At 45.4% G+C, this 16,412-nt stretch overlaps 1 protein-coding gene across 1 annotated transcript in view; it reads left to right on the top strand.

The window, feature by feature from the left end:
- LOC142049882 (potassium/sodium hyperpolarization-activated cyclic nucleotide-gated channel 1-like) overlaps positions 1-16,412 on the top strand; it is a 307,027-nt gene that overhangs the window by 216,193 nt on the left and 74,422 nt on the right. The window contains exon 5 of the mRNA XM_075078045.1: positions 10,397-10,543. Within this exon, the coding sequence (XP_074934146.1) occupies positions 10,397-10,543 (147 nt within the window). The remainder of the gene's footprint in view (positions 1-10,396; positions 10,544-16,412) is intronic.

The following is a 16,412-nucleotide window of genomic DNA, read 5'->3' as shown; positions in this document are numbered from 1 at the left end:
CAATGCAAGTGAGCTCATTGATGACGTCAAGACTGGAGGCAGCCTGGGTTGCAGTGATCACACACTGTTGGAGTTCACAATCCTGAGGGATACGGGAAAAGCTAGGAGTATAGTAAAGACGCTAAATTTTAGGAAAGCAGATTTCCAGCTCTTCAAGGAGTTAGTCAGCAGGACCTCCTGGGAAACGGTCCTCAGGGACAAGGGAACAGAAGAGAGCTGGCAGATAATTAAGGACACGTTCCATACAGCGCAAGAGCTCTCAGTTCCCAGGTGTAAGAAATCAGGCAAGCAAGAGAAGAGACCAGCATGGATGAGTCAAGACATGCTGGTCAAACTAAAGTGCAGGAGGGAACTGCACAGGCAGTGGAAGCAGGGACAGGTATCCTGGGAAGAGTATAGGGACGCTGCCTGGTTGTGTAGGTGTGGGTTCAGGAGGGCCAAGGCACGGCTGGAGCTGGATTTGTCAAGGGATGCAAACAATAACAAGAAAGACTTTTACAGGTACATCAACAAGAAAAGGAAAGTCAAAGAAAGTATACGCACCCTGATGAACAAGAATGGTGGCCTTGTATCAAAAGACGAGGAGAAGGCTGAGATAATCCACAACATTTTTGCCTCAGTCTTCACTGGTAACCCCTCTCCTCACCCCTCACAAGCCGATGGACTGCAGGATGGAGACCAGGGGGATAAAGCCCCTCCCACTGTAAGGGAAGATCAGGTTCATGGCCGCCTGAGGAACCTGGATATACACAAGTCTATGGGTCCTGATGAGATGCATCCCAGAGTCCTGAGGGAATTGGCTGATGTAGTCGCTAAGCCACTCTCCGTGATATTTGAGAAGTCGTGGCAGTCATGTGAAGTCCCTGGGGACTGGAAGAAGGGAAACATTGTGCCCATCTTTAAAAAGGGTAGAAAGGAGGAACCAGGGAACTATCGACCTGTCAGCCTCACCTCTGTGCCTGGGAAGATCATGGAACAGATCCTCCCAGAAGCTATGCTAAGGCACATGGAGGACAGGGAGGTGGTTTGAAACAGCCAGCATGTCTTCACCAAGGGCAAGTCCTGCCTGACCAACCTAGCGGCCTTCTGTGATGGACTGACTCCATCAGTGGACAAGGGAAGTGCTATGGATGTCATCTGTCTGGACTTCTGTAAGGCCTTTGACACAGTCCCCCACAGCATCCTTCTCTCTAAACTGGAGAGATATGGATTTGATGAGTGGACTGTTTGGTGGATAAGGAACTGGGTGGATGGTCACATCCAGAGGGTAGAGGTCAATGGCTTGATGTCCAGATGGAAATCAGTGACAAGTAGTGCCCCTCAGGGGTCTGTACTGGGACCGGTAGTATTTAATACCTTCATCAGTGGCATAGACAGTGGGATTGAGTGCACCCTCAGCAAGTTTGCAGATGACACCAAGCTGAGTGGTGCAGTTGACACACCAGAAGGATGGGATGTCATCCAGAGAGACCTGGACAAGCTGGAGAGGTGGGCCTGTGAGAACCTCATGAGGTTCAACAAAGCCAAGTGCAAGGTCCTGCACCTGGGTTGGTGCACACCCTGATATCAATACAGGCTGGGGCATGAAGAGATTGAGAGCAGCCCTGCAGAGAAGGGTTTGGGGGTACTGGTGAATGAAAAGCTGGACATGAGCCAACAATGTGCACTTGCAGCCCTGAAGGCCAACCGTATCCTGGGCTGCATCAAAAGAAGCGTGGCCAGCAGGTCGAGGGAGGTGATTCTGCCCCTCTAGTCTGCTCTGGTGAGACCCCACCCGGAGTACTGCATCCAGCTCTGGAGACCTCAGCACAGAAAGGACGTGGACCTGTTGGAGCAGGTCCAGAGGAGGGCCACAAAAATGATCCGAGGGTTGGAGCACCTCTCCTATGAGGACAGGCTGAGAGAGTTGGGGTTGTTCATCCTGGAGAAGAGAAGGCTGCGGGGAGACGTTATTGCAGCCTTCCAGTACTTAAAGGGGGACTATAGGAAAGATGGGGGCAATCTCTTTTGCAAGGCCTGTTGTGACAGGACAAGGGGTAATGGTTTTAAACTAAAGGAGGGTAGATTTAGACTGGATATAAGGAAAAAAATTTTTACTATGAGGGTGGTGAAGCACTGGACCAGGTTGCCCAGAGTGGTGGTAGATTCCCCATCCCTAGGAACATTCAAGGTCAGGTTGGATGGGGCTCTGACCAATCTGATCTAGTTGCAGATGTCCCTGCTCACTGCAGGGTGGTTGGACTAGATGACCTCTAAAGGTCCCTTCCAACCTAAACCATTCTATGCTTTAATAGTAAAAAATGCCTCAATTTCTAACCGTTATTCATATATGTGGTTCCCAAAGAGAAGCTTTATTTCAAAATTAACCTGAAAAAATTAGTGCTTTATTACACAAAATTAACAAGACCTTATTAATTTTTCTCTCTCTGTAAAATTTTATCACACATCTTTGCAACTGGCATGTGACACACTACAGTGACAACTGATCTGGCAAACCCTCAGTATAGCCAGTAACATATAGCATGCTGAAAAAACGAACATGCTTTTCTGAGCTTGAACAATATTATAGAAATAAAAAAGCTGTCATGACTTTGGCTGACTTAGTAAAAAATATCGGTTGCTGAAGAAAATAAGTGAAAGATTCTGAGGGACCACGTCACATGAATGTTATGACAGAATGTTAAGGAGGGAGTAGTGATATCATGAATGAGGCAGAATATAAGTCAAAAATCACACTAAGAAAGTTTAGGAAAAATTTTATTACAAAGTGATAGTATACTGGACACTCACAGGGTCAGACATTTTGATATGCAAAGAGACCTTGACAGTATTTAAGAAATTTTGGGAGACTTTAACTTCCTAGTTGTTGATTTTAAAAAAATAAATGTTTCTAATAAGCAACTGTCCCTATTACTCTATGTGTTATTAATTTTAAACATTCTGAGATACACCAGTGATAAGCACTAGATTCCTACTAGTTTTATTTTTATTTTTCTCTACAATTTTGACGTGAAAGCATAATCCCTTATAGAGAAAAGAACTGGCTTGTGTGGGAGAAAGCACCTATTCAAAAAACATCATCAATGAAAGGGAGCAGTGGAAACTGCTGGCAAAACAAACTGCTTTTAGCATAAATATTGTCTTCTTCAAGCTTATTCTGGTATAAAAGTCTTCTGCAACTCTCTTGCAATATACCCTACTGCCATAGTTTAGCCCCAGTCAGCAACTAAGCACCACACAGCCACTCTCTCACTCCCCCACCCCAGTGGGATCGGGGAGAGAATCGGAAGGGCAAAAGTAAGAAAACACATGGATTGAGATAAGAACAGTTTAATAAATAAAATAAAACAGTGATAATATTAATAATAACAATATACTGAACAGGAAAATAACAAAACAGAGAGAGAGGTGAAACCTCGGGAGGAGGGGAAAAAAGCAAAGAACAAGTGATGCAACCGCTCACCAATCACCGACCGACGCTGCTGTTCCCTAAGCTGCGATCACTGCTTCCCCCAGCCAACTCCCCCCTGGTTCATATACTGGGCATGACATTGACATCATATGATATGGAATATCCCTTTGGCCAGTTTGGATCAGATATCTTGGCTGTGCCCCATCCCCTCCCGGCTTCTTGTGCACCCAGCAGAGCATGGGAGGTTGGAAAAGTCCTTGACTAGTGTAAGAACTACTTAGCAACAACTAAAACATCAGTGTATCAATATTATTCTCAGCCGAAACCAGTATCCACCCCTTACTCCATACCATTTACATCATGCTCAGGTCCCATACTATCCAATACAACGTCAATAACCACCACCCCACTTCCAATCCTTTGATATAATACACAGATATCATTTAGCGTTCCATTAGTCTGTGAACTACCCCTGTAAAATGTCTGTAGAGGGTGCACAAATGTCCAAAGAATGTCCACTGAGTTCATTTAACCCATGATTTTGGGCTCCATCTATCATAAGAGTCTTTCAAGGCTGGAGAGATGGTGTGTGTGGTTTTGGATTGCTGCATGCAGGTCAGTCCTTGTTCCATCACCGCTGCACTGTCAGTCCTTGTTCTATCACTGCTGCACTTTGCTCGCTTTCATCAAATACATTCTCTGTGAACTGGTAAATTCCTACTGTGATATCATTGATATGGCATACAGCAATCACAGAAGAGCTGACATACAATATTATATAGAAATTAGCATTATACCTTTCAGTTAATTGCCTATTTTAATCCAAAATCAAATCCCCTTGAGGCACACATCGGACTCCTCCATCCTCCCACATCACCACCAAGTGCACCCAGGAACTTCAGCAAAAACAAGCCCACAGATGGGTTTGCCTTTGCCCGAGACAGGAATAACCTGGACTGTTTTCCACAGGATATTTTTTTACATGCACTACGGGGACTTTATCCCCTTCCACAGTACGTAAGAGTTCTGATTGACCAACCCCCTTGTGTTGACTAACAAGGTGGCTTTTGCTAAATGTGTATGCCAGTGTTTAAATGTCCCACGACCCATTGCTCCCAGTGCAGTCTTTAACCATCCATTGTATTGTTCAATTTTCCCAGAGGCTGATGCATGATAGGGGATGTGATATACCCACTCAATGCCGTGCTCTTTGGCCCAGCTGCCTATGAGGCAGTTTCAGAAATGAGTCCTGTTATCTGACTTAATTCTTTCTGGGGTGCCATGTTCCCATAGGTCTTGTTTTAAAGGCCCAGGATAGTGTTCTGGACTGTGGCATGGGGCACAGGATATGTTTCCATTCATCCAACGGTTGCTTCCACCATTTTAAGCACATGGTGCTTGCCTTGGTAGGTTTGTGGGAGTGTGATATAATCAATATGCCAGGCCTCTCCATATTTATATTTCAACCATCATCCGCCATACCACAGAGGCTTTAACCGCTTGGCTTGCTTGACTGCAGAGCATATTTTACATTCATGGATAACCTGTGCAATACTGTCCATGGTCAAGTCCACCCCTTGATCACAAGCCCATCTGTATGTTGCATCTCTCCCTTGATGGCCTGAGTTGCCATCCTTACGCTGCCAGTCTAGATCAACCTGAGCCACTTCAATCTTGGCAGCCTGATCTACCTGCTGGTTGTTTCAATGGTCTTCAATGGCCCGACTCTTGGGGACGTGAGCATCCACAAGATGTACCTTCACAACCAGGTTCTCTAGCCGGGCAGCAATATCTTGCCACAATGTGGCAGCCCAGATGGGTTTGCCTCTGCGCTGCCAGGTGCTCTGCTTCCACTGCTGCAGCCAGCCCCACAGGGCATTTGCCACCATCCAGGAGTCAGTATATAGATAGAGCACTGGCTACTTTTCTCATTCAGCAATGTCTAAGGCCAGCTGGATGGCCTTTACCTCTGCAAACTGGCTCGATTCACCTTTTCCTTCAGCAGTTTCTGCTACTTGTCGTGTAGGACTCCATACAGCAGCCTTCCATCTCCGGTGCTTTCCCACAAGGTGACAGGACCCATCAGTGAACAGGGCATATTGCTTCTCATTTTCTGGCAGCATGTTATACAGTGGGGCTTCTTCAGCACATGCCACCTCCTCCTCTGGCGATAAACCAAAATCTTTGCCTTCTGGCCAGTCCATGATCACTTCCAAGATTCCTGGGCGACTGGGGTTTCCTATTCGAGCCCGCTGGGTGATCAGTGCAACCCATTTACTCCATGTAGCATCAGTTGCATGATGTGTAGAGGGGACCCTCCCTTTGAACACTCAGTGCAGCACCGGCAGTCGGGGTGCCAGGAGCAGCTGTGCCTCAGTACCAACCACTTCTGAAGCAGCTCGAACCCCTTCATATGCTGCCAATATCTCTTTTTCAGTTGGAGTATAGCGGGCTTCATACCCTCCGTATCCCCGACTCCAAAACCCAAGAGGTCGACCCTGGGTCTCCCCTGGTGCTTTCTGCAAGAGCCTCTGGGTAGGACCATTCTCCCCGGCTGCTGTGTAGACCACATTCTTTACATCCTGTCCTGCCTAGACTGGCCCAAGGGCTACTGCATGACCTATCCCTTGTTTAATCTGTTCAAAGGCTTGTTGTTGCTCAGGGCCCCATTTGAAATCATTCTTCTTCCGGGTCACTTGATAGAGAGGGCTGATGATCAGACTGTAATTTGGATATGCATTCTCCAAAAACCCACAACGCCCAAGAAAGCTTGTGTTTCCTTTTTGCTAGTTGGTGGAGACATGGCTGCTATTTTGTTGATCACATCCATTGGGATCTGACGACGTCCATCTTGCCATTTGATTCTTAAGAACTGGATGTCTTGTGCGGGTCCCTTCACCTTACTTTGTTTTATGGCAAAACCAGCTTTCAGAAGGATTTGGACTATTTTCTCTCCTCTCTTCAAAAACTTCTTCTGCTGTGTTGCCCCACGCAATGATGTCATTAATGTATTGAAGGTATTCTGGAGCTTCTCCCTGTTCCAGTGCAATCTGAATCAGTCCATGGCAAATGGTAGGGCTGGGTTTCCACCCCTGGGACAGTCGAACCCAGGTGTACTGGATGCCCTTCCATGTGAAAGCAAACTGTGGCCTGCACTCTGCTACCAGAGGGATTGATAAGAATGCATTAGCCATATCAATTGTGGCATACCACTTTTGACTCCAGTTCATATTGAAGTTCTAGCATGTCTGGTACAGCAGCACTCAGTGGCTGAGTGGCTTCATTCAGGCCACGATAGTCTACTGTTAGTCTCCACTCTCCATTAGACTTCCGCACTGGCCATATGGGACTGTTAAAGGGTGAGTGGGTCTTACTGATGACTCCTTGGCTTCTCAGTTGGTGAAAGAGCTCATGGATGGGAATCAGAGAGTCTCTGTTGGTGCGATATTGCCGCCTATGCACTGTTGTGGTGGCAATCGGCACCTGTTGTTCTTTGACCCTTAGCAATCCCACAACAGAAGGGTCCTTTGAGAGGCCAGGCAAGGCAGATAGCTGTTTAGTTTCCTCCACCTCCAAGGCAGCTACTCCAAAATCCCACTTGTACCCTTTTGGGTCCTTGAAAGACCCTCTCCTGAGGTAGTCTATGCCAAGGATGCACGGAGCCTCTGGGCCAGTCACAATGGGGTGCTTTTGCCACTCATTCCCGGTTAGGCTCACTTTGGCCTCCAATACAGTTAGCTCTTGGGATCCCCCTGTCACTCCAGCAATAGTGATGGGTTCTGCCCCTATATAGTTTGGTGGCATTAGGGTGCACTGTGCACCAGTGTCCACTAAAGCCTTATACTCCTGTGGGTCGGACGTGCCAGGCTATCGCATCCACACAGTCCAGTAAGCCCAGTTATCCCTTTCCTCCATCTAGCTGGAGGCTGGGCCCCTCCAGTCCTGATCATAGTATTAGATACTGACGTCTTGCAGCTTTGAATCAAAAATTCCTGTTATGAAGGTCAGAAATAAAATATGCATTTCTACTCCTCTATCTGGGGAACTTCTCACTGGAAAGTGGAGCAGCACATTTCCTGGAATTACCCCAATGAATGACTCTTTTTCCATGGAACTCATGTCCTCTTTGTGATCACACAGGTAAAACCATAGAGTAACCACTTGAGCAGTGGGATGCTTACTGCTAACGGCTGAGATACTGGTCTGTACAGGTGGGGAATAGGATATAGCCTCTTTGAGCTGGGACAGTTTCTCCACTGCTGAGATGAGGGAGGAAGAGGTATTTGCTTTGTAACCCCAGAGTCTGCTAGACATATCCCCCACCACTGGTGCCCCTTCATCTTTCCAGGACATTACTGCCAATGAGTTTACATGCGACGATGGTTTGCTTCGTACAAACTTACGCTACATGGGTCCTGTACACTGGGCTTCATCTGGATCTTTGGATGACTGTTGATCGTCCAGGTCACCATAAATCACCTCAAGCAGGGCTAATTCCCTCAGATACTGGATACCTTTCTCCATGGTGGTCCATTTTCCTGGGCAATATATAACAACTTCCTTGAAGGGATACCTTTCTTTCACACTGAACAGGAGTCACCTCCAGAGCCTGAGGGCTTGTGTCCCTTGTCCATTTTCCAATCACTCTGTCAACACCCCCTTCCCCAGAAAGGGATCCCAGTTGTTTGGCTTCTTTCCCCTCTAATTCCAGGCTACTGGCCCCATTATCCCAGCATCGGAGCAGCCAGGTGACAATGTGCTCACCTAGAAGATGGCCGAAATCTTTTCGTATATCTCATAGCTCATGCAAGGATAGGGATCAAGTGGTTTCCATCTCGTTTACAATTTCTGCCTCTTCCTCCACGTCTCCTCATGATGACCCTGCTCCTCCGTCATCTCTTTCTAAGCTTTCTCTTCCAAGATTTCTTCTTGTGTGTAGTGGTGACTGATACCAGCATGAGTTGATTCTCACGTTCTGCTGTAGTGATTGTTGTTGGGGTTTGAGTGACTGCAGTGCTTTTCTCCAGGGTTGGAGTAGATGCAGCACCGATTGTGGGGGTTTGAGTAGCCACAATGCTTGTTATTTCCTTTGTCTTTCTCTTTTTAGATCCAGAGGCCTTCTCTTCCCCTTGGAGGTACTGAATAGAGTTGAACAGGGCTTGGTAGGCATGGGCCAGGCCTCAGCACATTGCAGTGAGTTGTGTGTCCCTAGAATTGCCAGGGTGACAACATACTTCCTCCAAGTATCAGCTATCTTGGCTGTGCCCCCTCCCATACCATCTTCTTGCGCACCTGGCAGAATATGGGAAGCTGGAAAGGTCCCTGACTACTACAGGCGCTACAATGAAGATAATTAACTTTCTCAGCCAAAACCAGCACATTCTCCACCCTTTATTCCATACCATTTACACCATGCCCAGGCCCCATACCATCCTATCCAACCTTACCATCCACGACCCCTCCCCTTCCCATCCTTTGACATAATACACAGACATCATTCCCTTAGTTTATGGACCTTCTCTGTAAAGCTTTATACTCTTGTGGGTCTGACGTGCCAGGCCATCGGATCCACACAGTCTAATAAACCCAATTATCCCTTTCCTCCACCTGGCTGGAGGCAGGGCCCCTCCAGTCCTGATCATGGCATTCGCAATTCACTTCCTGTAAATGTGACTCAAGAGTCTCTCTATTAAGCTCAGAAATAAAATCAGCATTTCTACTCCTCTGTCTGGGGACCTGCTCACTGGAAACTTGAGCAGCAACTTTCCTGGAAGAACCCCCCTCACTGATTTTTTTCCCTTGCAGTTCACGTACCCATGCCTCTAGGGTCAAAGTAGGTTTTCCATCCCACCTCCTCATGTCCTCTCCATGGTCGTGCTGGTATTACCATAGGGTGGCCCATGGTGTGTATCCTCTCCTTTGAGCAAAAGGATGCTTATTCCTAACAGCTGAGACACTACTCTGTAGAGGTGGGGAGTAGGACATATCTTCTTTGAGTTGCTGGACCTCTCGGGATAGTTTCTCCACAGCAGAGACTAGCAAGGAAGAGATATTTGCTTCATAATCCCGGAGTTTATCAATCACCTCCACCACTGTTGGTGCCTTGTCCCCTCTCCAGGACATTACTGCCAATGAGTTTGCTTAACAAATCTCTCAGGCAAAACATCACTAATCACGGCAGAACACAGCAGACTAGACAAACCAACACCAATCTTTAACGCGAACTCAAAATTGAAAACATGGTGCTGTGACCAGCAGCTGTTATTCTTTCAAACGCTCTGAGCCCCATGTTGGGCGCCAAAATAGACTGCGTTGGTTTAGGTGGCATCTCAGCCCCACACAGCCACTTGCTCACTCCCCCACTGGCGGGATGGGGGAGAGAATCAGAAGCATAAAGCTCGTAGGTTGAGATAAGAACAGTTTAATTATTAAAATAAAACAAACAACAACAACAGTAATAATAATGCAGTGGAAAGGAAAACAATGAGAGTCGCAAAACCCAGGGTGGGTGGGGGAAGGGGGAATGAATAACTAAAACAAACCACACGTGACGCAGCTGCTCACCACCCGTTGACCTGATGGCGCCACTCCCCAAGCCGCAACTACTGCTCCTGCGCACCAACTGCCCTGGTTAATATACTGGTCATGGTGTCATATGGTACGGAATATCCCATTGGCCAGTTTGGGGCAGCTGTCTTGGCTGTGGCCCCGCCCCTCCTGGTCTCTTGCCCATGTGGCAGAGCATGGGAGGCTGGAAAGGTCCCTGACTACTACAGGTGCTACAGTGAAGAGAATCAACTCTTTCTCAGCCAAAACCAGCACACTAATATTTGTGTGACGGTCCTCTGACATGTATAAAATGTTATCTTTATAAAATATATAAAGCTTCAGTGGATACATGAATAAATTTTCATTTTGTAGGTGCCTTTAATAGTAAAAAAGTGGGTTGGTTTTTTCTGATTGTTTCTTTTATTCTTCTGACAGTACAAACAAGTGGAACAGTACATGTCATTCCACAAGTTACCTGCTGACATGCGCCAGAAGATCCATGATTACTATGAGCACCGCTACCAAGGCAAGATCTTTGATGAAGAAAACATTCTCAGTGAGCTCAATGATCCTCTTAGGGAGGTAAGCGTTCAAGTGTTTCTTCATGATATGGAAAACTTTAATGTCTTTGCTCTTTCTGTGTTGACATGCTCTTTCTGATTCTATTATGTAACTTTTAATCTCATTTGACCTAGGAGAATGAAATTTGTATTACATCAATACAAAGAAATTAGGATGTTTACAATATTGTCAACCAGTCTGTCAGAGTCACTGCCACACAAGGATGTCAAAGAGTAAAATTCTGTCCTTAACTCTTGACAGAAACTCATAGTCTTCTGTCATTCTTTAAAATAGAGTGGCTAGACTAGAATAGTCCTGGGTGAAAGTTTTTTTCTGCTTCCCCTACTTGCTAACCAGGTATCTGTGCAGATGACACCACTGAAAGCCACCAGTGAAGTGAGAGCTCCTCTATTTCATTCTGTGAAGTAGCATCCTTGGTTAATATGGTTTGCATTTGAGGTGAGGAAGCTGAAATATGACATACAAGCCATTAAAAAATCTCATTTGTTAAAAATTTAGTTTGTATTCCAGTTTGGTTTTTTTTTTAAATGCTATGTTTTGTGTGGAAGCAGTTGGAATTTTCTTTGGCAAGGTACTTGTGTGGGAGGAAGGCAGCATTCATCTCGCTATAACAGAGGTAGCTGCTTAACCAGAATATAAATCTGACTGTCTTCTGTTGGGTGATGCTCGTGCTTCATCTACTCAAGGACATTCTTCTTATGAGTTGGCTGGTATCTTCTACAGAAAAGAGGAGGAAACAAAAAAAACAGAGGAGAAGAAGGAAGTTGAAAAATTCAGAGAGAAGAAAGCATAAACAGGGAAAATACAAAAGTAACAATAAAAGAGGAATGGTCTGATGTGTGATGAAACCCGTGTAATTTTCAGTAATACCAAGTAATGCATTTTAGTGTCCTCTGCTATTGGAGGAGGAGTAGTAAATACATGTATATATAACTCCCAACAGAGCACAGAATGACATCTGTACTTTTGGAAAGATATGTGAGGGTTTATTTTTTTTAACAAATTATGTATCATAAGATTAACAGGTCTGTGATGGATTGTCTGTATCACTGAATCCAGATCTTTGTTGTGAAAGGAAAATATGTCACACAATCCTTTTCCAAAATCATTCTAGTTCCATATTTAAAATAGTTGGCATATTCACAGAATCACAGAATGGTAGGGGTTGGAAGGGACCTCTGGAGATTATCTTGTCCAACCCCCACTGCTTGAGCAGGTACACCTAGAGCAGAGTGCACAGGACTGTGTCCAGGCAGGTTTTGAATGTCTCCACAAAAGGAGACTCCACAACCTCCCTGGGCAGCCTGTTCTACTGCCCTGTCACCCTCACAGTAAAGAAGTTTTCCTCATATTCAGGTGGAACTTCCTGTGTTCCAACTTGTGCCCATTGCCCCTTGGCCTATCATTGGGAACTAATGAAAAGAGTCTAGTCCCATCATCCTGACACCCACCCTTCAGATATTTATAGGTATTGATGAAATCCCCCCTCAGTCTTCTCTTCTCCAGGCTAAACAAACCCAGGTCTCTCAGCCTTTCCTCATATGGGAGATGCTCCAGCCCCCTGATCATCTTCATAGCTCTCCTCTGGACTTGCTCAAGCAGTTCCACGTCCTTCTTAAACTGGGGGGGGGGGCAGAACTGTACACAGTACTCCAAATGTGGTCTCACTAGGGCAGAGTAGAGGGGGAAGATAACCTCTCTTGATCTGCTGGCCACACTCCTTTTCATGCAGCCCAGGATATTGTTGGCCTTCTTGGCCACAAGGGCACATTGCTGGCTCAGGGTCAATTTGCTGTCCACTAGCACTCCCAGGTCCTTCTCAACAGAGCTGCTTTCCAGTAGTTCGGCCCCCAGCCTGTACTAGTGCATGGGGTTGTTCCTCCCCAGGTGCAGGACCTTGCACTTGCTCTTGTTGAATTTCATCAGGTTCCCCTCGTCCCAGCTCTCCAGCCTGTCCAGGTCTCACTGGATGGCAGCACAGCCTCCTGGTGTATCAGCCACTCCTCCCAGCTTGGTATCATCAGTGAACTTGCTGAGGTTACACTCTATCCCATCGTCCAGGTCATTGGTGAATATGTTGAACAGGACTGGACCCAGCCCAGACCCCTGGGGAATACCACTAGTGACAGGCCTCCATCCAGACTCTGCCCCGTTGATCACGACCCTCTGAGTTCTGTTGTTGAACCAGTTCTCTATCCACCTCACTGTCCTCTCATCCAACCCACACTTCATTAGCTTGCCTGTGAGAAGGCTATGGGAGACACTGTCAAATGCCTTACTGAAGTCGAGATAGACAACATCCACTGCTCTCCCTTCATCAATCCAGCCAGTCACGCCATCATAGAAGGCTATCAGGTTGGTCAAGCATGATCTTCCCTTGGTGAATCCATGTTGACTATTTCTGATAACCTTCTTTTCCCCTACATGCCTGGAGATGACCTCCAGGATAAACTGCTCCATCACCTGTCTGGGAACGGAGGTGAGGCTGACTGGCCTATAGTTCCCCGGGTCCTCCTTCTTGCCCTTTTTGAAGACTGGAGTGACATTTGCTGTCCTCCAGTCATCGGGCACCTCTCCTGTCCTCCACGACCTTTCAAAGATGATGGGGAGTGGCTTGGCAAGAACATCCGCCAGCTCCCTCAGCACTCATGGGTGCATCCCATCGGGGCCCATGGTTTTGTGAGGATCCAGTTTGCCTAGGTGATCTCTGACCCAATCCTTCTCAACGAAGGGGAAGTCTTCCTTTCTGCAGATTTTCTCTCTCTCTTCTGGGGGCTGAGATGCCTGAGGGCCAGCCTTAGCAGTAAAGACCAAAGCAAAGAAGGCATTCAGTGTAATTATGATGAGTTGCTTTAGCCAGCCAAAATTTTCTCATTTGTTGTATTTTCTTTTCTAGTAACTATGAATTATCTGAGAGATAATTCAATACCAATGCTGCCAAGGCCTGTGAGGTAAAGTTTATGTCTTTTACCAGTGCACAAGCCATTCATTTTAGAATACAGTAATTCATAGCTACCCTGACTCCAGGGGTGAGAATAGCAGCTGCCGTGATTTCACTTGGACTATATAAACCGATTTGTGAATCACAGTCATTAGGTTGCTGAGAAACATCTCTGCTTTTCTCGATTCATGTTGTAAATCTTTCTTATTTAAAAGTAAGGGGCCAATCTTCCTATAGAGCAAGGGCCTCCAGTTATATTTGCTGGAGTTCTAGGGGAGTGGGAACTCCTATCAGGCATGAACTATACATATCTCCTACTGAATTCCCAGATCCAGTACTAAAGGAGGATCTATTGGTTACCTCTCGGGCTAGTAATTCCCATAGATTTTTATTTCTGTCCCACTGTCGTAGCATAATCTGTGAATCACTTTTTCCCGTCCAAATTATCAGAACACCTACAACAATCAACCATTTCATTATTAGTTTCACAAATAATTTTCCAATATCATACAAAACTATTTTCCCTGGATACAATCTTATTTGAATAATTCAATACTGGATATGACTTAGCTTTAATTTCAAGGGTCTCTTTGGTGTGGAAGTCTATAGAGGTGAAGATATTTTTTTTATTCTAGGGTAATGGATCCAGGACTCGATTCCCTGGAGCTTTACTGCAGTATTTGTAGTCAGCAGCAACTGGTAAGGTCCTTTCCACTTCTCTGCAAGTGGTTCATCTTTCCACAGCTGTAGATGTACTGAATCTCCGGGGCGCACTGGCGAGTCTAAAGGTACATGAGCTTTAACCAGAATATACCTATGGAGAGAGTTAATAACCTTGCCCAGAGAAATTAAGTAGTCTCTTAGAATCTGATCTCTATTCAGGTGCATCTGATTGTCTTTCCCTGTTAAGTTTACAACATAAGGTCTTCCATACACTGTCTCAAACAGGCTAACTTTTTCTTGTGTCTGCAGTGTTATTCTGATTCTAAGTAATGCCAAGGGTAAAACCTCGGTCCATTTCATTTGGGCTTCTTGACATAATTTTCTAATTTGGTGTTTAATTGTTTGATTCATCCTTTCTACTTTCCCACTAGATTGTGGTCTCCATGGAGTGTGCAAATCCTACTTAATCTGCAAAAATTTTGAAACTTCTTGGATAATTTCTGCTACAAAAATGGGGTCCTCTGTCTGATGAAAATCCCTCAGGGACTCCAAATCTAAGTATTATTTATTTTAAAAGCACTTTTACTACCTCTCTGGCTTTGTTGGTGTGACACGGGAAAGCCTCCGACCAGCCTGAAAAGGTATCAACAATTACCAATAAATACTTATATCCTTTACACTTTGGTAATTCTGAAAAATCAGTTTGCCAATAACTCCCAGGTACAGAACCTTTTTTCACCTCTCCTGGTAAGGGTCTCCTTTGAATTTCTGGATTATTTCTTAAGCAAGTCTCACATTCCTTTTGTAATATTTTTGGTGATTTTTAGCATATTAATGCCTATTGTGTATGTTTTTATCATTTCTACTAATGCCTCAGCTCCCATGTGAGTGGCATCATGTGTTTACCCTTTTTATTCACATATGGTTGCATGTCACCTAAGGACAGCTCAAGGCTCTTTTCTCTTGCCAACTCTCCTTTATTTTCTTCCAAAAGGAACATTTGTCCTCAAATAAATGGATAATGCTGATGGCCAAGATATCCTGTCCCTAAGCTTAGGTTAAATATTAAAACATTACATGAACAATACTTGATCAAAAAGGAGTCTAGATTCATGCTAAATAAATGTAGACAATACCTCTTCTTTCCCAGGGGGTTGTTCCCTTAGGCTGGCAGTTACATTTTCTGCAGAGATAGAAGATTTTAAATTGCTTCTTCCAGGCCATACAGGGTTGGATTCATCTAACCTATCTGTAGCTCTCTACAAATTCTGCATCAAATCTGAGCGAATCACCACAGTCCCTCTGCGCACACCCCTGTCATAGTTTAACCCCAGCGAGCAACCAAGCAACACACAGCCGCTCATTCACTCCCCTCCTGCCCAGTGGGATGGAGGAGAGAACTGGAAGGGTAAAAGTGAGAAAACCTGTGGGTTGAGATAAAAACAGTTTAATAATTAAAAAATGTGTAAGGAGAAGAAGGGGGGAAAAAAACAGAGAGAAAAAAATAAACCTCAAGAAAGATAAGTGATGCAAATGAAAACTGCTCTCCACCAACTGACTGATGCCCAGCTAGTCCCCGAGCAGTGCCCCTCCCCAACATCTCTCCTAGTTTTATTGCTGAGCATGACATCATATGGTATGGGATATCCCTTTGGTCAGTTTGGTCAGTTCTCCCAACTGTGTCCCCTCCCAACTTCTTATGCACCACCAGCCTACTTGCTGGTGGGGTGGTGTGAGAAGCAGAAAAGGCTTTGACTCTGTGTAAGCACTGCTCAGCAATAACTAAAACGTCCCTGTATTATGATCACTATTTCCAGCACAAATCCAAAACATAGCCCCATACTAGCTACTATGAAGAAAATGAACTCTAATCCAGCCAAAATCTTATTCCATACTGTTTACATCATGCTCAGGTCCCACACTACCCAATACATCCTTATTAACCACCCCTTCCCTTGTGAAATGTTTGTGAAATGTCCATAAATATCCATAAAATGTTGATTGAGTTCATTTGGTCTATGACTTTGGGCTCCATCTGTTATACTGGTTGCTCAGGACAGGAGAGGTGGTGTGTTGCGTGGAGTTATTGGGCACCAAAGCCAGCACAGATAGGGTCACTGCTACACTTGCACTGCTTCTTGTAAGGCTTGTCCTCCATTGGTTCAGGTGGTTCCTATAACATGCAATCCAAATCATGGGTTACAACAATTTAAAGGTAATTCTCCACATTACATTCTCCACCCATGGTTGCTTTGGACTAGGCAA

The sequence above is a fragment of the Phalacrocorax aristotelis genome, chromosome W (genome assembly GCF_949628215.1).
Source record: "Phalacrocorax aristotelis chromosome W, bGulAri2.1, whole genome shotgun sequence".
Classification (NCBI taxonomy): domain Eukaryota; kingdom Metazoa; phylum Chordata; class Aves; order Suliformes; family Phalacrocoracidae; genus Phalacrocorax; species Phalacrocorax aristotelis.
This window is presented reverse-complemented; position numbering and strand designations above follow the sequence as displayed.